Raw genomic sequence first — 23,334 nt, forward strand, 5'->3', positions numbered from 1 at the left:
CAACTTTTTTGTATTAACGATTAATTTCTACCACATTGAAACACTATTACATAGCTCTGATGCGTTTTAGCTGCATTTTGTGGCCAAATCAATATTTATTAACTTGACCATATAATTATGAACACTTATTTCTGTGATCATTTCACTTTGATTTTTCTCTGAACCTTTGTGTCTTCCTTCTGCAGAGAACTCTGCTGGCTCCCAGGAGAGATGGGGAATGGCCGGAGCCGGGCGGGGCAGAAACTGTGCTCACACTTCCTCCCGGAGGAGCAGGCTGAGATCGATAGACTGTTTGAGGCTCTGTCATCGGATAAAAGCAGCTCCAGTACCTCATCTAGATCTTTCTCTTTGAAGGCACTAAAGGCAAGAATGACAGCCGGTTCATGTTTAGTTGGGCGCAGGGCTCGGGGTGCAATCTGCTCTCCTGTTTTTGTAAGACAGTTGTATGGGAACGCTAAAGAAATGTGTTTTCTGTAAAGGGCCAGATAGTATGTATTTCGGTATTTCGGTTTTGTGGGCCATGTGGTCCCTGTTGCAACGACTGTGCTCTGTCCTGGTAGCAGGAAAGTAGCCACAGATAGCATCTAAACAAATCCCTCCTCTTTTTTGAAATCGATAGTCTCTTATCTGTACTAAAGAAATGTCCCTGGAGTAGCTACGGACTGGTTTACATGATGTTTTGGGGACATCGCTGACTTGAGGTTGGCATCAGAGAGGATGGCCTGCTTCCTGTCTCTTGAACCACGTGTCTCCTGACCACCTCCCAGAGATGGAGACAGGCTGGGTGCTGGGCTACCTCTGCAGACTCCTAGGTCCAGTTCCCATGTCGTTTCCAGTGCACCTTTGCCTCTGCAGTTTGTAGGTATTAGATGTCCTGGGAATTTTATGATATTCCTAGTGAAATAATGAAGTTTCAGATTCAAGGTTCACCTCACAAGGAGTTAAAATTGCCTGCTTCTCCCATCTTTTTGTCTCATTCCGTGGGATCTTAACTGCATACCTGAGTGCTCAGGCTTAGGCAAGACTCAGGCAAAATGAGGCCATTGGCTCAGCCTCCTGGAGTCCAGGGAGGCCTCCTGCCTATTCCTCCTCCAAAACATGCAGAGGGGAGCTGATGGGGCCACGGGAGACCCACTCCACACGTTCATTTTACAGATGAGGAAATGGCTAGGAATGTGATTCAGGTCACAGCCATGTGATCTGCACACGTGTGTGCAGAGAACGTGTGTGTCTCCACCTGACCACAGACTTCCTAAGAGATCTGGACACACACTGCTAAGCTGGCACAAACAGAACCAGCTGGGCCGATGACAACTTGACCGCAGAGTGGGTGGTGATGTTCTCGAGTGTTGGTCAAGGTAGACCTGGTTAAGAGTTGATCAGAAGACCCTGGTGACCAAATGAAGTTTTCCTGGGAAGGGATTAGGGAATCACTTTCCAGTAGAACTTTGCAAGCACCAACAGAAACTGGAGTACTCTTTTTGAGTGGTGAGGGTGGGTGCCTTCCTTAGAAGAACTGCAAATACTGATGTCGTAACAAGCAGTGTCTACATAGGCAGCTGCTACAGGGTAATCAGCCTTCAGACCCTGCCATGCAGGAAGTGTGTGATTTCTCCATGATTTACTCTGTCTCACCATTTATTTGTGGTCCCTGGACCAAATCAGATTTGGTGCTGGAGACAGAGGGAGACAGTATTTACAGAACGTTATGGTCAAAGCATTAAGAATTACATTGAAAATGTAAATAAAAGCTGATTTAAAATACATATTGAGCACAAATAACTTGGATAGGAAGTGAAAGCTGGCTGGTGTATTTGGAAATTCCTAATAGGGAGACCAGATTGGCAGGACACAGACCTGTGTTGCGTGTGTTGGTAGACTCAGACATGCACGTGGTGGCTGTGGCAGTCTAGGGTGAAGATGATGCTCTCAGCAGAGTGAAAGGCATGGCGGGAGCGACAGGGCCAATTTCGGGAGATGGGAGCGTGGAAGAAGGATGGGGACAGACTGTGGAAGGTCTGAGGGCCCGGATGAGCCTGTCGGGATGCATAGGTGCTGTGAGGTCCTTCCGGTGCACGGTGTGCATGTGGGCTCTGGGAGGGTTTGAAGCTGATGGAAGCAGCTAGAGTAGCAGCGGTGAGTCTTGGCCCCTGGTTATTTTTTGTGATCCTGCGCACTTTGACTTGTGCCCTGTCCAGCCATCTCTCCTGCTTGTTCCCGGCAGAGCCACATTGGAGAAGCTCTTCCCCCAGAGATGGTCACCAGGCTGTACAATGGCATGCGGAGGGTGGACCTGACGGGGAAGGCCATGGGACCCAGCGAGAACGTGTCCCGGGAGCAGTTCACCGTGTCCATGTCCTCCCTGTTGAAGGGAAACGCTGAGGAGAAGAGTCTCGTGGTTCTGAGGATGATTTCTGCCACAGGCGGTCCCGTGAAAGCCAGAGAAGTCCAAAAGGTAGAGGCCGCGAGGCCCTTTGAGCCTCCTGAGTGGCCTTGGTGCCCCGGGGAGGGGACTGAGCCTGGTTACGTGGGGGATGGACTGGGGAGGTGTCTGTCCTCGGGGAGCCCTGGAACCGTGTAACTGGTTGGGGTCAGAACTCCTGGACAGCCAAGTGCATCATCAGAAGAACGAATAACTATGGGAGTGGTGTGATTTGTTCCCACATTGTGGTCCCTTATAGTTGGCGTTAGAGATAAAACACAAGCCTCTGGGGATGTGGAAGTGTCCCTGACGGAGAAATCGTGATCTTAAAGTTTACAGAGGACCTGGTTGGCTCTGTGGTGCACGTGCTGAGCCACAGACAGGAGCTGAGAGGCTGGACGCAGAAGAAGGCCCCAGGGCCCGCCCCCAGGGTGCAGGAGCTCACCGCGCAGCTGCTCTCTGAGATGAAGCTTCCAGGCAAGTGCCCGCGTGTCCTCGGCGGCTCAGGCCTTGCTTTGCGAGAGGCCCCGCCGTCTCTGTGACGCGACCTTGTAGTAGCTCCCGAAGCCAGCAGTGCGAGCCTCCGACCCTGCTCTAGGTTATCTGGGTGTTGGTGACGATTGTTCTATTTCCTGGCCACCCTTCTTATTCTCCCAAAGCAGAGGGGATGTCTGTGCTCCCAGTTCTGGTCTGAGTCATCTGCAGTCTTCTTTTTTCTCTTGGGCAGTCTAGCTAGAGGTTTTTCAGTTTTTGGTTGATCTTTTCAAAGAACCAACTTTTAGTTTTATTGATTTTTCTCTGTGGTTTTTCTGGTCTCCATTTCATTTATTTTTGCCTTGGTCTTTTATTTTCTTCCTTCATAAAAATAGAAAATTAAAGTTATCATGTAAGTAGAAAAAGTTGGATGATTACCACTATCCTTAAGACTTCAGCCAGGGACAGTGGCTCACGCCTATAATCCCAGCACTTTGGGAGGCAGGGGCGAGAGGATTGCCTGAGCCCAGGGGTTTGAAACCCGCCTGGGAACATGGTGAGACCGCATCTCTACAATAAATCAAAAAGTTAGCCAGACATGGTGGCACGCCTGTGGTTCCAGCTACTTGGAGGGCTGAGATGGAAGGATCGCCTGAGCCAGCAGCTCGAGACTGTGGTGGCCATGGGCATGCCACTGTACTCCAGCCTGGGCGACAGAGTGAGACTCTGACTCAAAAAAGAAAGAAAAGAAAAGAAGAGGATTTCAATATACAGGTAATGAGAAATGAAGCCATTTGAAAGATAGTTTAACTAGAAATGGTAGGCGTTTTGAGACATCACAGAAGCTGGGGAGCAGATTCAGTAATCAGGCTTTGATATCTCCTGCTGAATACAACAGGCCTGAGTTAGAGAAGATGCTGTGGTTTCATTCTAGATCCGGAATTTCCACAGGTCGGGAATGACAGTAGCTGGGGAATGTCAGCCTTCGTGTGTATCAGCAGGAGTGTAGGACTCACACGCCCCTCTTGTCCTCATGCTCGCAATTGTCGAGCAGAGTGGGCTTTGGCATCACCTCCATTTTTCACATGAGGACACTGAGGCACAGAGAGGTGAAGACCTTGCCAAGTTAATGCAGGTCGTGCGCCAGGGCGTGAAGCTGCTGTTGGCGTCCGGTGTGTGTCTGTGCACTGCTGCCCTGTCACCTCCTTCTCAGGAGGTGAGCGGGAGAGTGGCCTGAGGGGCCGCCAGAAGCCAGCGTGACTCGGGGTTCAGGACCCTGCTCTTCCCAGAGCAGCACAGGCTCCCGGGATAGTGCCAGCCACCCCCCGGCTGCCTGGAAGGCAAGGCACGTCTGGAGCTTGGCGGGTGAGGTTGACTGCAGCCCTCGGCGGCTTTGGCTTACCGCCTCAGGGGCCGGCTCCTGAGGGGCTTGGGGCTGAGCCCTCACAGGGCTGCGCTGTCTTCAGGGCCTCTTAAGTGCCACTTGGTGGAGAAGGTGTTGAGGCCCAGTTGTTGAGGCCCGCACTGGCTCACAGAAGCACAGTGAGCCCTGGGCGGAATTTAAATGTTCCAGTGGCCGCATTAGAACCATAAAAAGAAACATGTGGAGCTGATTTTAACAATTAATCCAAAATACAATTTTAACACGTAATGAATATTTTGAAATTGGCATGTTTTACGGTCTTTTTTCCCACCGAGTCTTTGAAATCTCCGGTCAGCGCGGGCTTCCCCAGTGGCTGTAAGATGGCAGAGCAACCTGCTAATAGCGACTGTCCCGTCCCCTAGGTGGCAAGAGGCCCCCGGGGCCTGAGTGGCTGGACTGCGCCTGTGACCGAGCCGTGATGGAGGACTGGGTGTTCCGGGCCCCCCACGTGGCCAGGTTTCTGAGTGTGGTCGTCCACAAGGGCTTCCTGGTCCTGTGCTCGTCCCTGGATCTGGCCACCCTGGTTCCCGAGCGTCAGGTGGACGCGGGCAGGAGCTTCGAGTGCATCCTGGATGTGCTGGCAGTCGTCTTTGTCAACGCGCACCTGCCCGAGGAGCGGCGGCACCGCTGGCGCCTGCTCTTCTCATCCGAGCTCCACGGGCACAGCTTCTCGCAGCTCTGCGGGCGCATCGCCCACCGGGGGCCCTGCGTGGCCGTCCTCCAGGACCACGACGGCCACGTGTTCGGGGGCTTTGCCTCCTGCTCCTGGGAAGTGAAGCCTCAGTTTCAAGGTAAGACCCTGTGTCCAGCACCCCTGGGCGTGGCACAGCGCTGGCGAGAGCCCGGAGAGAGTGGAGGGTGGGTGTGAGGGAGGGTCTCTTCTGTCACTCGTGCGTTTCTCCAGACGCGATTTGGGGGTGAACCGTGATGCTGCTCATGGCAGTGTCTCACTCTAAGCATCTCTTTCCCGATCCCAGTCCTAGTTTTCAGACAAAGAAACAGGCCCGGTGCCATTATGTGGAGCCAGATCTGTAGGGTGTGGGGGAGTTGGGCCGCCGACGCCTCGGGAGGAGTCCAGGGGCTACTTGTTGCAGCGCATCGGATGTTTCCTCTCTCTGGACCGCCAGCTTCCTTCTCTGGCCTGTCCCACCCCTGGCGGTGTTTGCTTGCTGGAGTTTGGAAGCCCTTTGCATGAGTTGGACTGCACTGGATGAAAGGCTCTAAATAAAATCTTCTCCTTCCCTCGAAGAACACTGAGAAAAAGGGTCCTGTGAAATGCTTGCAAAGGCATGCCACACCTGGGCTATTCTCCGCACTCAAGGGTGGACTGCCTCCCCCAGGATTTGCCGTGGTCCCCCATGTGCCCTCTGTCTTACTGCACACCTCTGGGATGACCTTCCTCCACCAGGCAGAGCTTCTGGAGGCCAGGAGGTGTATCCAGGCAGCATTGCCACTTGGCTGGGACGTGTAGAAGAGAGCCTTAGCTGCCAGGTTGGGTGCCTCTATCTCCTGAAACCTGCTGTTTCTAGGATTTCTTTTATTTCTAGGCTTCAGGGTGGCCCAGATCTTTACTCTGGTTCTGGGAACGGCGGGAACCTGCCCCACACCAAAACTCCCAGGTGCCAGCCAGCAACCAGTCTAGCCTGAGGGCCTCTCTCAAGATGGCAGCCTCAGGCTCGCCACGTCCTTGCTCGCCTATGCCTCGACCTCTCCTTGTCTCTGTCAGGGAAACGGGCATGCTCCCGCCGGCCGACCTCAGGGCTGCAGGGAGGTGACGTGCTATCCGACCTCTCTGGGTGGTCAGAGCTCTGCTTCGACAAAACCCGGAGGACTGCTGTCACAGAAACAGCATCTCGAGCCTTTAATTGTTCCCTCAGATGGCCTCTGCTGGTCTTTGTGTTTTCTTAACAAGCAGATGTCATCTTCCTGACAAACAGAAAAGTACAATGACCACGTTTTCAACTTGAGTTCATCCTGTCCTCAGGCGCGAGCCTGAAATTGCAGCAGAGGGCAGCCTCATGCCACAGATGGTACAGGTCCCTGGGTTTTGGGCCAAGTTCAGAGAGTGTGCTATTGGTCCTGGAAATAACAACCTCCAATGTCCAAGACGCTATGTGATTTACCAGCCATGGGGCTCACTTCCTGTTTGCTGTGTCTTCTGTTTAGTAGTTGAAAAGGCCTGAAGCTTTGGATTGAACAGACCAGAGTTCGAGTCCTAGCTCTGGCCCTGGGTCTCAGAGTTACACGAAACTGGGCCGTATGGCTGGTGGCTGGTCCAGACCCATGCGCCAATGTTGGCTGCGTGGCTGAGACTTGTGATCATGAGAATTAGATGAGGAGCCTTGCTTTTGGCCTGACGTCTTGTCAGGGGCTCGTGACTTGTCGAGTCCTTGCCTGCATCCCGGAGAGGGGTGTTTCCCCCTGTGGCCTTCCCCACTGGCAGCACCGTGGGCTGGATGAGGATGTGGCCCCGCTGCAGCCGAGTGCCCGCCCGTGGGCCTGTGACCTCGCTTGGCATCTGCAGCAGTGGATGGGGTGACAGCAGCCTTGGGATGGGAAGCCCAGTGGTGCTTGTCCAGCGTGGGAGGGCGGGGCGGGACGGTAGGGTGTGGCCAAGCAGGTCCCAGGGCCTGAGTCTGCCCTCGCTCTCTGGAGCGGCTGAAGGCCCTGAAGCAAGCCCGTGTCCTTCGCCGTGGCGAAACTCTTTCCTATCCAGCTCTGGCTGAACTTTCTAGCCTGATCAACCTCCTTGCTGCACCCCGATGCTCACTGGCCTGCCGTTCCCTGCATGGTCCCCTTGCCCCGTGTGGGATCCTTCTGTCACGAGGCGGCCCTCACCCCGGCTGACTCTGTCCCAGGACGCCCTCCTGGCCTTGGAGGTCGCCTCCAGGAGTCTCCCAGACCTGACCGTGGAGGCCCCGTGAATCTGTCAGGGTTGGAGGCCATGGGCGTCACTTATGGTTTGCCCACACTCTGCGGGGTCCAGGTCCTGTCTGCTTGCTCAGGGATGTGAGGCCCTGTTCATATCCTGCCCTCATCATGGGAGCACCCCCTCGCCAGGAGCTCCATGTGGGCGAGGCCTGACCTCACCCTTCTCCCCTGTGCTGAAGGTGCTCATGGAATGAAGCACTCTGAGACCAGGGCTAGTAGTTTCTAGAGCTTTGACTGGTAGCTTCCTTTAAGGGCCCTTGTGGTCACCCTGTGCCCATGGATGCAGTGGATGGTCACTTTTGGCTGTCAGTTCCCTTCCAGCAGATCGTGCCCTCTGCGGCAGCCCCAGGCATCTGCAGGTTTTCTCTGTCCTGGTTGGTGCATTCTTTTGGGTTAGGAACAGCCCTGGCGTGTCACTTGCCTGCTGGGGCAGGTTGCGCTGGAGCTGTTGCATGTGATAAGGAAACCTATTCTTTCTGACTCCTGTGACTGGCTGGCCCCAGCTGCTTCCGGCAAACAGTGGGCTGAGTTCCATTCCCTGCTCCCCTGGCCAGAGCTGAGGGACATCCCTGAAACAGACGTCCCGTTCCTTGCTAGTTGTCCTCCCTGTCCCCGCACCCCAGCTTGCCCACCCGGTCCTCAGGCAGCGTGTCCTGACCCCGATCCGCTGACTCGCAGGTGGGCGGCGAGTCAGGTGCACCTGGGACAGGTGAGGCCTTTGCTGTTTCCTTCTGAGCTGTAGCTATTCCTGCTCTCTCGGGCCCAACACAGACCCCATGTGCTTTGTGCTCTGGTCACTTTCAGGGGACAACAAGTGCTTCCTGTTCTCCGTCTCCCCCCACATGGCTGTGCACACGCCCACGGGCTACAATGACCACTACATGTACCTGAACCATGGACAGCAGACGATCCCTAATGGGCTGGTAAGATCAGGGGAGGCAGTTGGCCAGAGAGGGACCCAGCGTTCCTTCCCGTATTTGCTGCCCTGCTACCATGGGCAGAGGGAGGGACGTGGCTGGGCCACCTGGAACACCGGGCATTTCCCAGAGAGGGCGGTTTGGTGATGGTGGAGGCGAGGGCTCCGGCCTTGGGGTAGCACCCAGTGGGTCCCCAGTCACTGCCAGGATTTGGCCCGAGGAGGGACAGTGTGGCCCTAAGAGGCCACTTCTAGAGACCTCCTCGGGACTCTTCTTGCCCAGGACTGGGGCTGCCAGGGTTCCAGGCCTGCCGACGACCAGAGGGGGCCTGTGGGGAGGGGCGGGTACACGGCTGCCCTACTCTTGTTGGCCATCCACTGCCCAGGGCTGCACAGCATGACAGGGGCCGCTACGGTGGGCTGCTGGTGCTGGCTTCTGTGTCCCTGCTGTTTTTTCTTCTTTGCTGTCACTTGTGCTTCCAGCAAAGCTTCTCGAGAAGAGCCCTGGGGTGGGTGTCAGGAGACATTAGTGACTCTTCTAGTAACTTGGCCTGGGGTGCTGACATTGCAGGGTCCCCCTGCACAGTTGATGGAAGACCATGCTCCCTGTTCACCTGCCTGCCTCAGGCCGGTGCCGGGGGCGAGGTGCAGGCTACTGGGTTTGGGGTTCCACCCCAAGGAGGTGTCGACACTGTTCTCTGCCGTCGCTTCCTCCGCAGGGCATGGGAGGGCAGCATGACTACTTCGGGCTCTGGGTGGATGTCGACTTCGGGAAAGGACACAGCAAAGCCAAGCCCACATGCACCACGTACAACAGCCCACAGCTCTCTGCCAAGGAGAACTTCCGGTTTGATAGGATGGAGGTGTGGGCAGTCGGAGACGCCCCTGAGTTGCGGCCGGTGAGTGGCGTGTCTTCTGCGTCCGAGATGGCCTTGAGCCTAGGCCTTCTTTTCCTGGCATTGCCCCTGGGCTCCTCCATCTGCAGCTGTTCATTCCAGATGTATTTCTGCGGCTGTAGCTGGCCTGGGGGTGCTGAGAGGTGTGCAGGGGATGTCTTGTCTGGGATCTGTGGCCAGTTCAGTGGGACAGTCCTGGGCAGGGGGGCCCTGCCCAGGGCATGTGCCCAGGGGGCCCGGGCAGCCCCGTGCACTCTGCCTGTCTGCAAGGTGAGGGTCTGGGGTCCCTTCTAGTTCCCTGACCCTGCAGCCGAGCTGCTGTTGGGCCCCTGTACCTCCCACACGAGCTCGTACCCACCCAGCAATTGAATCTCAGAGTAGGAGGCCTTAGGGAGGAGCCGGAGCCCATCCCAGTCTCCTTGTGGCCACAGGAGACCACTGAGTCCTCTCTGGCAGACCGGAGCCCGCAGGATGTCACCACCTGCTGGGTGCCCCTCATCACACCAGGCCCTGTCTCCTCCTCCCAAGGTCAAGAGCAACAAGAGCATTCTTGACGTGGACCCTGAGGCCCAGATCCTGCTGGAGGCCAGTGGGCGGACACGCCACAGTGAGGGACTCCGCGAAGCCCCGGGTGATGACGAGTGAGGGGACCTGCTGGCTGGGGCCTTCCTGGAGCTGGGCGTGGATTCTGATGTGTGACGTCACTGTCTGGCCTCTTCCCGGAGATGGAAGTCGCCGTCTGGCCCTCGCCCCTGGGACAAGGTCGTCGATTGGCCCTCTTTCCTGGGACGGAGGTCACTGTCTGGCCCCTCTCTCCTGGGACTGAAGTCCCTACCTGGCCCTCTCCCCTGGGACGAGGCCACCGTCTGGCCCCTCCATCCCACATGCTCGTCTCTGACGGAGCCACACAGGTCCTGGCCAGGCAATCCTGGATGAACTCCATCAGGTCCCAGGGCTGGTGCCAAGAACAGGCCTGTGTGTGGGCTGTGGGGGGGGTGCGTCTCCCAGAAACCTTAAGCGTCCAGTTGGTAACTTGGTCTTGCACGTAGTTCATTTGGTATTGAGATCCTGGTGCAGAGATGTCAGAGACCCTGGCTGGCACGGGAGAGTCCTGTGGGCATTAGCGTCTATGGGGCACGGGAGTTCTCTCCAGCGAGGAGGGCTTCCACCTGCCGGGGTCCCTTGGCCTCTGCTCATCCCATTGCAGAATGAGCCCCGAGGGTCCATCTGACTGATCAGGACGGGGCGTTTGGATGAGAACCTCAGTACTCTTGGGGACTTCCCTATTTATTTTTGAAAAAGCGTGGGCAGTGTGTGAATGGGGAGGCGTGGTCTCAGGGTGCTGCGGGGCCCCAGGAGGACTTGGGATTCAGCTTCCGCATCTCTCCTTTTTTAATGAAACTGTGCCACAAACAAGCACGAAAACTGGGAGATGGGTCTCTAGAGAAGCAGGCTGCAGTCCTGTTGCTCCCTCAAATCTGGGGACACTGGGGCCCTCAGTCTGGGAGCTTGGCTGAGGTACATGTGTGGTCCACCCACAAGTTCGTGGGTGACCCAGAGCTGGCCTGGGTTCTAGACCTTAGGCATCAATGCTCAAGTCACAGCCGGCTGGACAGCCACTTGCCCAGGGCGGCTTCCAAAGGGGATGATGGGAAATTCAACAGTGTAGACTCGCTTTGAACAGACACCCGTGGTCCTGAGATGCTGATGACTTAGGTGGGTCGGGCCTCCAGGCAGAACTGCCACAGCTCTGGGACACCACACATACCGTGAGTAGCCAGTGGAGAATCCTCCCCTTGTGGAGCCCTGAGCTCTCTGAGATGGTACCTCTGCCTTTTGTCTCTTGCTGTGAACTTTGACTTCCTGCAGAGCTGATGAAAACGCAGCCTTTTGTTATACAGTTTGCCTCGGTGTAAGCCATAGGAAGTGGAGCTGTTTGCAGCCTGCAGGTTCTGCGTTTCCTATCCAGAGGCTCAGCACGGCTTCCGCCTAGCAATACCCCTGACCAAGGAAGAAGGCCTTGTAAATCGGCCTCCAAAGACAAGTGCACGCTCCAACGGTGCATGGAGACAGTGGCGTGATGGGCACAGGGACTTACTCGTGATCGGTGCTCCTATAAAAAGCCAGGGTGTAATGGCTTGTTGGAAACACCGTGGGATCCTCCTGACAGGTTAGCAGGCACAGAGCATTAGAGTCTTCAGATCTCTCTACTGTAAGTCCAAAGAATCAGGCCCCCACCGTCACTTTGTTTTGCAATTTTTAAAAATAAAAATGCAGTTGGATACCTCACTCACGAAGGCCTGACGTGTCCGGGCCTCGAACGCCACCCCTCGCTGCCTGTGCTTGTTGCCGTCGGGAAGGCCATGGTTCTGTCTGCCCCATGCATTCTGCCTCGAGCTAGTGGATCACACGTGGGATCACTTCCCAGGATGGCAGGCACGGAAGGAGGATGCTGGCTGGCCGGGCGCTCAGCGACAGGGGATGCAGCCCCCAGTGGGCTTCTCTTGCTGGGGTTCTGCCTTCTGGTTGGTGCATGAGCCTTGTGCCCTGAGCACACACACCTGCTTAAGAGTGTCAGCAGACCAGGGCCAGTGGACCTGACTGTGCTCTACTGGGGTTCGAGAAACTCACGCCGCTGGTTTAAACTAATGAAGAGCTTATTCTTTTGTGAAGCAGAATAAGAATCCAGGGTCTAAGAACTAGAGTTCTCCCTCCAGGTAAAGACTGATGAGGGCCCAGAAGGTGCTAGAAGGAAGAGGCTAAAAACAAATTATGGTCTGTGTGCAAACATGGCTATATATTTTTTTCCAACATGTTTTTGTTTTGAGCTGGAGCCTCACTCTGTCACGCAGACTAGAGTGCAGTGGCCGCTCCCGGCCACCGCAGCCTCGACCTGCTGGGCTCCGGCGATCCTTCCGCCTCAGCCTTCCGAGTAGCTGGAACTGCATGTGTGCACTACCACGCCCAGCTCATTTTTATGATTTATTGTAGAGATGAGGTCTCGCCAAGTTGCCTGGACAGGTCTTGAACCCGCGGGCTCAGGCAATCCACTCACCTTAGCCTCCCAAAGCGCGGGATGACAGGCTGAGCCACCGAGCCTGGCTCCAACATGCTTTTTAAATTAAAAACGTTACCACGTGTACCTGGTTTAGCAGGAAATATCAAAGGCTCTTCTGTCTCCTTCCCGCTGTCTCCCCTCTGCCCAAACCCCCAGGTGCCTCCTTCCCAAGGCTCGTGGCATACCTGAGTGTCCCTGCGCTGTACATGTCAGGGTGCCCCTCGTTGTTTAAAGAGGGAGGTTATCCGTGGCCGCCACCCCTTCTCTCTTGTTTCTATGGGCTGCATGGTGTCCCGTGATGCAGTGCGCCATGTGGCTACCATCCCGCTATCCCCGGCTGGGGAACAAGTTGTTTGTAGCTAATCATTGTTTATGTGCATCTTGGTGTGATTATGTCTGTAGGGTAAAATTTTAGAAACTGAATTGTTGGATTAGAAAGCATATGCTTTTTTATTTGAGTTGCGGTCTCACTCTGTTACCCAGGCTGGAGTGCAATGGCGTGATCACGGCTCACTGCAGCATCGACCTCCTGGGCTCAGGTGATCCTTTCACCTCAGCCTCCCAAGTAGCTGGGACTACAGGCATGCACCACCATGCCTGGCTAATTTTTTGTAAAGACAAGGGTCTTGCTATATTGCCCAGTCTGGTCTTGAACTCCTGGGTCCAAGCAGTCCTACCGCCTCGGCCTCCTAAAGTGCTGGAATTACAGGTGCATGACACAACTAGCTAATATTTTTGTAGAGACAAGGTCTTACTGTGTTGTCCAGGCTGGTCTCATTCTCCTGGATTCAAGTGATTCTCCTGCCTCAGCCTCCCAAAGTGCTGGGATCACAGACATAAGCCACCGCACCCAGCCACTTTTAAATTAGATACTGACAAATGTAATAAACCTCTTGAGCTCAGTTTAAACTCCTAACACACTGGGGTGCCTATTTGCCATGTTTTCAACAATACTATACTAAAATTCAGCTTCTTACCTGATAGACAAAAATTATATTTTATTGACATGTAATATTTTACATACTTACGGGGTACATGTGCACATATTACAATGCATAGCATGTGTCATGATCAAGCCAGGGTGTCTGTGGTCCTGAGTATTTGTCATTTCTATGCATTGGAGGTCTTTCTAAAGAAACTATATTTTCCAGTCTAACATCTGTGCAATTCTTTGCGTCTTTTGCATGGCACCAGATCACAGACCAGACCCTCTGTGGGCCTGACTGAACACTATTTAATGTGAAGTATTGTTTTTCACTCTTTGATAAATAAGTGCGGTCGAGTTGCTGGTGAGTGACCCACAGAATGTCTCCAAGTGCAAAGGGCTAGTGTGGCCCGTACATAAAACAGTATGAAATATGGAATGCATCGTTGCCAACTCCAGTCCCTCTGTGGTGGAACATCGGAACGGACTTCTAACTCCGTGTCTGTACCCATCAATCAACCTCTCCTCCCCTCACCCCCTCCCTGGCCTCGGGGTCTGTCATTCCATCTCTCTCGAGACCCAGTTTTTCAGCTCCCTTGTGTGAGAATGTGAACTTGCAGTTTCTGGCTTTGCCTGGTGTAGTCCACGTAATACGATGACCACCGTATTCCATCCGTGCTGCTGCAGTGACATGATCGCACTCTTCTGTGGCCACTGTGCTCCATCGGGCATAGGCACCACATTTTCTTTCTCCATGCGTTGAGGTTGGGGTTCCGTGTCTTCACTGTGGTGAACAGTACTGCGGTAAACACGTGAATACAGGTGTCCCTTTGGCATACTGGTTTATTTTCCTTGGATAAATACCCAGTAGTGGGATTGCTGGATCACACGGTAGGTCTACTTGTAGTTTTTCAAGAAGTCCTCATACTGTTTTATGTACGGGCCATACTAGCCCTTTACCCCTGGAGACGTCCCATGTGTCACTCACCAGCAACTCGACCGCACTTATTTATCAAAGAGTGAAAAACAATACTTCACATTAAATAGTGTTCGGTCAGGCCCACAGAGGGTCTGGTCTGTGATCTGGTGCCACGCGAAGGACGCAAAGAATTGCACAGAAGTTAGATTGGAAAATATAGTTTATTTAGAAAGTAAATCAGAGAGAAGAGAGAGGAGATTCACCTCCCCAAGGCAGGGGAGGGAGTCAAGGTTTAGGAAACATGGTGGCCAAAGCTCAAAGAACACATGGCCTGGCCAGTGCTTAACAAAACAATGACATGGCTGCTCAAGGTTGAATGCTTTTTTTTTTTTTTCTTTTGAGTCAGAGTCTCACTCTGTCACCCAGGCTGGAGTGCAGTGGCATGCTCACGGCCACTGCAGCCTTGACCTGCTGGGCTCAGGCGATCCTTCTGCCTCAGCCTTCCAAGTAGCTGGAAATACAAGCATGTGCCACCACGCCCCGGCTAATTTTTTGATTTATTGGAGAGACGAGGTCTCACTAAGTTGCCCAGGCTGATCTCGAACTCCTGGGCTCAGGCAGTCCCACAATGCTGGGTTGACAGGTGTGAGCCACCGCGGCCAGCAAAGTTGAATGCTTTTAATCCTTCCCTTGGATGGGGGCAGGTTGTTAAGGTGTTTGGGGGGCGGTCTGTTCCATGTCATATGAAAGGCAGGTAGGTACAAGGACTGATGTCAGGCGATGAACAGTAGGTAGATGGGTGGGTTAGTCACATGATTGTTGCCATGGTGATGGGATCTGTGTCATGGAGAGCTGATTAGGCTAACTTGTTTACAAAACAAGCTGGGTGGGGGAGTTATCAATTATCAACAGCTACCTCTGTTGAGCAGTTATCACTAGCTACCTCTGAGAAGCCAGTTCTGTCCTTACAGGGTAAATTAAAGTGAACTGCTAGAAGAACACGACAGAACTAGGCAAGTTAACATGGCTGCTCATTGGGTATATTGACTCCATGTCATGTCATTTCCAATAGTAGAGCATTGGAACCAGTTATTTTATTGAAGTGATATTTGGCTTGTAATGGAATTTTGGACATCGAGGAACTTATTTATGACAAAGAAAATCAAAATTTTATATCTTATGTTTTTCCAGTGCATGGTAACATGTGAAACAGTCACCGACGTGCATTGCGGGTTCATTGATACATGTGCAATAGGAATTTGTGTGACGTCTTCTGTCCACTGTTTTTCTATTTGAGCAGACAATGCAGGCTTGTTTGATTCCTCCCACATTAATAATATATAATCTATTGTCCAGCCTGTTGTTTGAAGAAGATGTGGAAGGACACACTCATGATCTCTGAAAAGCACTTCTCAATGGATCTGTTTATACTCCATCTCTCATCTGCTTTTTGGTGCAATTTGGATGGAAAACTTCAAGCAAACATACATTTTTGAGAAATCTGTGCATGCATACATTTGTCCTGTGTAATTGCCAGCAGTCTCTTTATGTCCTCTGAGAGGGGACATCAGAGTGCAAAGGACTAGTTTATATTCCCACCAACAGTGCGTCAGGTTCCCCCTTTCTCCATATCCTCACCAGGATCTGCTATTTTTTGTCGTCTTCTGAATAGCCATTCTGACTGGGGCGAGAGAATGTCTCATTGTGGTTTGGATTTGCATTTCCCTGATAATTAGTGATATTGAGCATTTTTCCTATACCTCTTGGTTATCTGTATGTCTTTTGTTCACTTTTTAATGGGATTTAAAAAAAAATTGTTTAGTTGTGTTCCTTGTACATGTTGGCTATTAGCCCCTTGCTAGATGAATGGTTTATAGATTCTTTCTTCCATTTAACACGTTATTGCTTTACTCTGTTCATCATTTCCTTTGCTGTGCAGAAGCTTTCTAGTTTGATAGAGACCCATCTGTCTATTTTTGTTTTAGCTGTTTGCTTTTGAGGTCTTGGCCATGAAATCTTTGCCTAGATCAATGTCCTGGAGGTTTTTCCTCTGTTTTCTTCTGATAGTTTTATAGCTTTGGGTCTTACATTTTGGTCTTTAATCCTTTTTTTTTTTTTTTTTGAGTTGGAGTCTCTTGTCGCCCAGGCTGGAGTGCAGTGGCATGCTCATAGCCACCGCAACCTCGACCTGCTGTGCTCAGGCAAACTTTCTGCCTCAGCCTTCCAAGTAGTTGGAACTACAGACATATACCACCATGCCCAGCTCGTTTTTGTGATTTATTGTAGAAATTAGGTCTTACCAAGTTGTCCAGGCTGGTCTTGAACCCCCAGGCTCAGGCAATCCTCTCGCCTCAGCCTCCCAAAGTGCTGGGATTACAGGCTGAGCCACTGGGCCCAGCCTCTTTAATCCATTTTGATCTGACGTTTGTATATAGTGAGAGATAGGGGTTCAGTTTCTCCTGCATATGGATATTCAATTTTCCCAGCACCATTTACTGAAGGGACTGTCCTTTGCTTAGTGTATATTCTTGGTGTCTTTGTGGAAAATCAATTGGCTGTAAATAAATGGATCTATTTCTAGTTTCTCTATTCTGTTCCATTGGCTTGTGTGGTTTTTTTTTCCTTCCCTCCAATACCATACTATTTGGTTACTATTCCCTTGTAATATATTTTGAAGTTGGGTAGTGTGAAGTCTCTAGCCTCATTCTTTTTGTTTGTGATTTCTTTGGCTATTCAGTCTCTTTTTTTGGTGCCATACAAATTTTAGGATTTTTTTCTAATTCTGTGAAAAATGACATTGATATTTTGAAAACAATTGCATTGAAACTGTAGATTGCTTTGGGCCATTTGGTCTTTTAATGATATTAATTCTTCTGATCCATGAACACAAGATGTCTTTCCATTTGATTGCGTCCTTTTCAATTTCTCTCATTAGTGCTTTGTAGTTTTTGTTAGAGGATTTTTTTTTTTAACTTCCTGGGTTAAATTTGATCTTAAGTTTTTTTTGTTTTTGTAGCTATCATAAATAGATTGCCCCTTGATTTTTCTTTCAGCTATTTCATTATTAATGTATAGAAACACTACTGAGTTTTGTATGTTGACTTTATATCCTGCAACTTTACTCAATTTATTAGATCTAATAGTGTTTTGGTGAAGTTTACGTTTTTTTTGGATATAGGATATTATCAGCAAAGAGGGACAATTTGACTTCCCCTTTTCCAATTTGGATGCTTTCTCTTGCTTGATTACTCTGGCCAGGACTTCTAGTGCTATGTTAATAAAAGTGGTAAGAGTGGATATCCTTGTCTTGTTCCAGTTCTTAGAGAAAAGGCTTCTGTTTTTTTCCATTTAGTATGATGTTTGCTCTGGATTTGTCATCTGTGGCCTTTATTATGTCGAAGTATGTTCCTTCTGTGCTTAGTTTGTTGAAGGGTTGTTGGATTTTTATCAAATGCTTTTCCTACATCCAGTTGAGATGATCACGTGGTTTTTGTCCTTTATTCTGTTGATGTGATGTGTCATGTTTGTATGTTGAACCATCCTTGCATCCCTGGAACAAATCTCACATGATTATGGTGTTTTTATTTATTTATTTTTTGACGTGCTGTTGTATTCAGTTTGCTTGTTTTTGTTAAGGATTTCTATACCTGTTCATCAAGGATCTTGGTCTAAAATTTTCTGCATTCTTGTCTGGTTTTATTATCAGGGTAATGGGGTAGTAATGCTGCTGGCCTTGTGGAATGAGTTAAGGAGAATTCTCTCCTCTTCAATTTTCTGAAATAGTTTGAGGAGAATTGGTATTCCTTTTTTTTTTTTAAGTAGTTTAGTAGTATTTGGCAATAAAACCATCCAGTTCTGGACTCTTCTTTGTTGGGAGATTTTTATTTTTATTGCTTTGACTGTGTTATTTGTTATTGGCTTGCTCAGGTTTTCTGTTTTTCCTGATTCAATCTTAGTAGGTTGGATGTGTCCAGGAGTTAATTAAATTCCTCTAGGCTTTCCAGTTTGTTGGTGTATAGCTGTTCATAATAGTCTCTGATGAACTTTTGTATTTCTGTAGTACCAGTTGCAATGTCTCCTGTTTCATTTCTGATTTTTAAAATTTGGATCTTTTCTCTCTTTTTTTTTTCTATGTTAGTCTAGCAAGTGGTTTACTGATTTTACTTTCTTTTCAAAAAACCAGCTTTTCATTTTATTATTTATAATTTTTAGTCTCTGGTTTGTTTAGTTCTGCTCTGATCTTTACTCTTTCTTTCCTTCTACTAGTTGTGGGTTTGGTTCTTGCTTTTCTAGTTCTTTGAGGTGCGTTTTTTATTTGAAATTTTTGTGCTATTTTGATATTTGCATATATGCATTTATTGTTATGAACTTCCCTCTTAGTCTTGGTTTTGTGGTATCCCATAGGTTTTGGTATGCTGTGTTTTGATTGTCATATAAGTTTAAAAAAAATTTCTACCTTAATTTCTTCCTTGACTTATTGGTCATTCAGGAGCATATTATTTAATTTTCTTGTATTTGTATAGTTTTCCAAGTTCCTCTTATTATTGATTTCCAGTTTTATTACATTGTGGTCTGAGAAGATACTTGATATGTCAACATTTTAAAATTCGTTAAGACTCGCTTTGTAGGCTAATACATGGTCTGTCTTGAAAAGTATCCCATGTGCTGATAAGAAGTATTCTGCAGCTGTTGGATGAAATATTCTGTAAAAGTCAGTTAGGTCCATTTGGCCTAATGTGCAGTTTAAACCCAGTGTTTTTTTGTTCATTTTCTGTTTAGATGATCTGTCTGATACTGAAAGTAGGGTACTGAAGTCCCAACTATTTTTATATTAGAGTCTATCTCTCCCTTTAAATCTAATAGATTTATAATTGCTTTATATGTCATATAATTGCTTTATATGTCTCGGTGCTCTGGTTCTGGGTGCATATATGTTTAGAATTGTTATATCTTCTTGCTGAATTGGTCCCTTTATCATTATAGAATGACCAAGTCTCTTTTTACTGTTTTTGGCTTAGTCTTTTTTATCTGACACAAGTATGGCTATTCCTGCTTGCTTTTGGTTTCCGTTTGCATGGAATATCTTTTTCTATCACTTTACCTTCTGTCTACACGTGCCTTTACAGGTGAGATGAGTTTCTTGTGGGCACAGAGTTGGGTCATGATTTTATCCATTTAGCCAGTCTGTAATGGATAAAATGGAAAGTTTAATTCATTTATAAACAAGACTTATTTATATGTGAGGGTTTGTGTCATTTTATTAAATGATTTCTGGTTGTCTTAAATATCATTTGTTTCTCTCATAGTTTATCATCGAAGTTTGGTTGTTTTCTGTAGTGGTTACATGGCATCTTTTCCTTATTTGTGTTTGTACTTCTAGTGGTTTTCATATTTTTGTGTGTTTTCATGATGTAACATTCTTTCACTTCGGGTTGTAGGTACTCTCTCAAGCATGTCTTGTATGGTGGTCTAGCAGTGATGAATTTCCTCAGCTTTTGTTTGTCTGCGAAATACTATTTCTCCTTTACTTATGGAGGGTAATTTCTCTGGGTATAGTATCCTTGGTTGGCAGAGGTTGTTTCTTAAAAAATTCTTTCAGCACTTTGAGTATATCATCCCATTATCTGCTGGCCTATGAGGTTCTGCTGAGAAGTCTGCTGTTGGTCTGATGGAGGTTCCTTAGGTAACTAGATGCTTTTCTCTAGCAGTTTTTAGAACTGCCTCTCTGCCATTGACTTTTGACAGTTTGACTACAATGTGCTGTGGAGAAGACCTATTTGCATTGTATCTGTTTGGGGGGTCTCTGAGCCTCCTGGTTCTGGATGTCTAAGTCTTTTGCTAGACATGGGACGTTTTCATGTATTCTTTCATTAAATAGATTTTCTGATCCCTTTGTCTCCTCTTTGCCTTCTGGGACTTTAAATATTTGAATATTTGCTTGCTTTATGGTGTCCCATATATCATGTAGGCTTTGATTATCTTAAAAAAATTTTTGGCCGGGCACAGTGGCTCAGCCTGTAATCCCAGCACTTTGGGAGGCTGAGGCAAGAGGAGTGCCTGAGCCTGAGGGTTCGAGACAAGCCTGGGCAACTTGGTGAGACCTCATCTCTACAACAAATCACAAAAAAACTAGCTGGGTGTGCACCTGTAGTTCCAGCTACTTGGAAGGCTGAGGCAGAAGGATTGCCTGAGCCCAGCAGGTCGAGGCTGTGGTAGCCGTGAGCGTGCCTCTGTACTCCAGCCGATTGTCAATTGTTTTTCTGATTTGCTTTGTATTGTTTTGGGTATTAGTTTTGTATTTCACTTAGCTTCTTTAAAATCAATATTTTGAATTTCTTCCAGGACTTTATACATTTCTTTTTAGTTCACATCTGTTACTGAAAAAGTATTGTGTTTCTTTGGAGGTGTTATATTTCCTTGTTTTTTCGTTTCCTTTGTCCTTCCATTGATATCTTTGTACCTGGTATAATAGTCAATTCTTCCCATTGTTTTAGGAGGGAACTTTTTCTGGAGATGCATCTTTAATGTTGGGTGGGTCGAGCACCTTGGCTTTTAGTCTGGGTGTGCAGGAGTGTAGTATGTATGATTTCTTTGGCTGTAAACAGCGTCTGTGTTGTCTGTAACTTTCTTAGTGGCTTAGGGTGTGGTCATGGTGGAGGCTATGGTGAAGTTTTTCTGGGGGCTGGGATGCCAAGTGGGTCAGTCTTCGGGCCTCAGTGGTGGTAGAAGAGGACAGGGCACCTGGGACCTCAGAGCAGTATACATTGGCACTGGTGTCAGTGGGCTCAGGAGGGCTGATTCTTGGGCCTTTAGGCGGCTTGGCCAGATGCCCGAGCGGCAGTGGTGTGCTGGGTGGGTGGGTTCTCAGGCCCCTGGGCAGCCTGTGTGGCATGGGAGATGACGATGGCAGCGGTGGGAGGACCCTGTGCGTCATTTTTGGACTGACATATTTTTTCTGAGTCAGGGGTCGCTCTCTGTCACCCAAGCTGGAGGACAGTGGCAGGATCATGGCTCACTACAGCCTCGACCTCCTGGGCTCAGAAGATCCTTCTGCCTCAGCCTCCTGAGTAGCTGGGACTATAGGCGTGTGCCACTACACCCAGCTAAGTTTTCTTTTTTTTAATCTGTAGAGATGAGTCTCGCTATGTTGCTGGTCGCAAACTCCTGGGCTCAAATAATGCTCTTGCCTTGGCCTCCCAAAGTGCTAGGATGACAGGCATGAGCCACCACACCTGGCCCAAAGCTCTCATATGATGAGGAAATGGGGCTTCCGAGGAGACACCGGCGGGCAGAGATGTAACCGTCCTCCCGGCTGCCTCTCCAGGGAGCCCTGTGGATACATCACAAGGGAGCCGCCTTGCCGCAAGCTGCGGCACAAACACATAGACAGATGTGGTTGATAAAAACCACTGAGATTTAATAAATAGTGTGATGTGTCTGTACAGGCCCCTCCCGTGTGTCCTCGAGCAGTGGGAGGGATGGAGGGACACGGGCCTCCTGGGAAACACCCCAAGATCCCTCAGGATTCCCACAAGGAAGCATCGCGAGTGAGCGAGTGTGAGGACATCCGGAAGCCTCCCTCTGGGGCCTGCACTTGCAAGACGACAGGGAAGGGCCACAGTCGCATGAAATCACGATGATTTCGGGAACTTGTCGTGGAGAGGGGTCCACTACACGCCGTCAGGTGGCCTCTGGATGCTCGTGGTGCGGGAGCAGTATTTCTCACACAGTTTGAGGAGCTCAGACAAGATGAAGACGGACGAGGCCAATCCAGTTAAAAACAACAAATCTGCCAGAGGAGAGCGGAGGAAGCGGTCAGAGCACTTGCCGTGCCCTGCCGGCCCCACCCTGCCGCGTGGCCACGAAGCTCTCCTCCCTGCTGGCGGCCCTCGTAAAGCCCGGGAGCCGAGGGCCAGCCTCTTCGTTTCCCTGAAGGGGGAGCGTCCCAACCCAGCACCCCACGTGCTTCAGCCCCAGAAGGGCCTGTCCATCTTTCCAGGCAAATGGGGCAGTGAGGGGGGGGGACACTGAGTGGCCTGGGGCACATCACAGCCTCAAGCTGTCATGGAGGGCCGTTTCCACCCCTGATGGCGACTGGCCCAGTGTGCAGCTTCCTGCAAACGCCAGTGGTCACTTCAGCTCCCCATCCAGTGCGGCCTGACTCGTCCCCTCAGATTAACTCCTGTTATCTCCCTGTGCCCCATGGGATCCTGCCGGGGGAACCATCCCTGGGCCCTGCTGTTGGCGACGCCTGCCACCCAGGGTACCCAGGCATAGCCACTCCAGATGGGGCAAGCTGGCTGTCTACCCAATGGAGGGAAACAACCATTTAAAAGGTTGCTCTGAGGACTCTCTTTTGCCGACTCCTACAGGGTATTCGCTGGCCACCCCCAGTGACACTGCCTTTAGAGGACACGGAAGAGCGGGCCATCCCAGTCTTGCTTGGAGGTCTCAGGTGCCCTTGTCACCACAGCCCCAGACCTGATGGATCCTGTTGGGACCCTCAGGAGCTGTGCATCTGGATGCTCGTGGTGCGGGAGCAGTATTTCTCCAGGCCCACCCTGAGCTCTGCCTGTGGGCGTGGACCCACTGGGGCTGCCTCACCGGCCTCCCTCCCCTCTGCCCTGGGGGCAGTGTCCAGCAGCAGCCTGGGAGAAGGGAGGAGAGAGTGGGACGGGGGCTTTGGTCCTCACCACACTCCTGCTGTCCCCACATGGTCCTCACCACACTCCTGCTGTCCCCACAGCCTCAGAACAATCGCCACACCGGTGGGTGAGGATGGGGGGAGCCCCGGGTTCCGCAGCAGGGCGTGTGTACTCGGGAATCTTGAGAACCATGGCCACGGAATCGTGACCCTCTCAGCAGGAGCTGGAGGACAACCTGGCTCCCTGTCTTCAGGTGAACGGACGTCTCAGTCCCGCTAGTGGCCGTGGGGTTACTCCAGGTGCCCCAGTGGGGGGCACATCCCAGACTGTGACCAGCCTCCCTCGTTCCCCTTCCTCCCTTCCCCTCCTTTGTGCACTTTGTGCACTTTGCCTGCAGTCCAGCACCTGGGCTGCTGATGCCCGCTAGGCCCTGGGCCTCTTCCTGGGGCTCCTCTGTGTCCTCTGCACCCCCACCATGTCGCTCTCTCACCCTGCGAGACAGATGCCCACGTGAGGCCATCCGAGGACGGAAAGCCCCAGGAGGGACTCACCCCGGGAAGCTCCACGGCTCCCCACCCAACAGCCGGTGTGTGGTGGCCTACCCTGAGGCGACCTCTGCTCACGCCCCCTCACTCACCGAGCGCCCCCAGGTTCTCCGTCTGGAAGATCTTCTGCAGGGGTGGGACGTAGATGACGGCCAGCTGCCCCAGGAGGGACCCAAGGAA

At 50.8% G+C, this 23,334-nt stretch overlaps 2 protein-coding genes across 2 annotated transcripts in view; one reads left to right on the forward strand and one right to left on the reverse strand.

The window, feature by feature from the left end:
* Positions 1–210: 210 nt before the first annotated feature.
* On the forward strand, positions 211–9,717 carry TLDC1 (TBC/LysM-associated domain containing 1). The gene is made up of 7 exons (XM_008057815.1): positions 211–363; positions 2,225–2,455; positions 2,755–2,899; positions 4,682–5,110; positions 8,055–8,173; positions 8,886–9,065; positions 9,591–9,717. The coding sequence occupies exons 1-7, from the start codon at positions 211–213 to the stop codon at positions 9,705–9,707; spliced, it is 1,374 nt and encodes a 457-aa protein (XP_008056006.1). The 3' UTR covers positions 9,708–9,717.
* Positions 9,718–21,634: 11,917 nt separating this feature from the next.
* Positions 21,635–23,334, reverse strand: part of ATP2C2 (ATPase secretory pathway Ca2+ transporting 2) — an 86,160-nt gene continuing 84,460 nt past the window's right edge. The window contains 2 exon segments of the mRNA XM_008057816.1: positions 21,635–21,753; positions 23,247–23,333. Of these exon segments, the coding sequence (XP_008056007.1) occupies positions 21,635–21,753; positions 23,247–23,333 (206 nt within the window).

The sequence above is a fragment of the Carlito syrichta genome, unplaced genomic scaffold (assembly GCF_000164805.1).
Source record: "Carlito syrichta isolate Samal-C Ts95f unplaced genomic scaffold, Tarsius_syrichta-2.0.1 Scaffold303130, whole genome shotgun sequence".
In the NCBI taxonomy this organism is placed as follows: domain Eukaryota; kingdom Metazoa; phylum Chordata; class Mammalia; order Primates; family Tarsiidae; genus Carlito; species Carlito syrichta.

Excerpts from the sequence above, each read along its gene's own strand:
- TLDC1 (XM_008057815.1), top strand. The coding sequence starts at position 211 with ATGGGGAATGGCCGGAGCCGGGCGGGGCAGAAACTGTGCTCACACTTC. Across the intron at positions 2,900-4,681 it reads CTCTGAGATGAAGCTTCCAG|GTGGCAAGAGGCCCCCGGGG; the intron begins GCAAGTGCCCGC and ends CCCGTCCCCTAG. Across the intron at positions 5,111-8,054 it reads AGTGAAGCCTCAGTTTCAAG|GGGACAACAAGTGCTTCCTG; the intron begins GTAAGACCCTGT and ends GGTCACTTTCAG.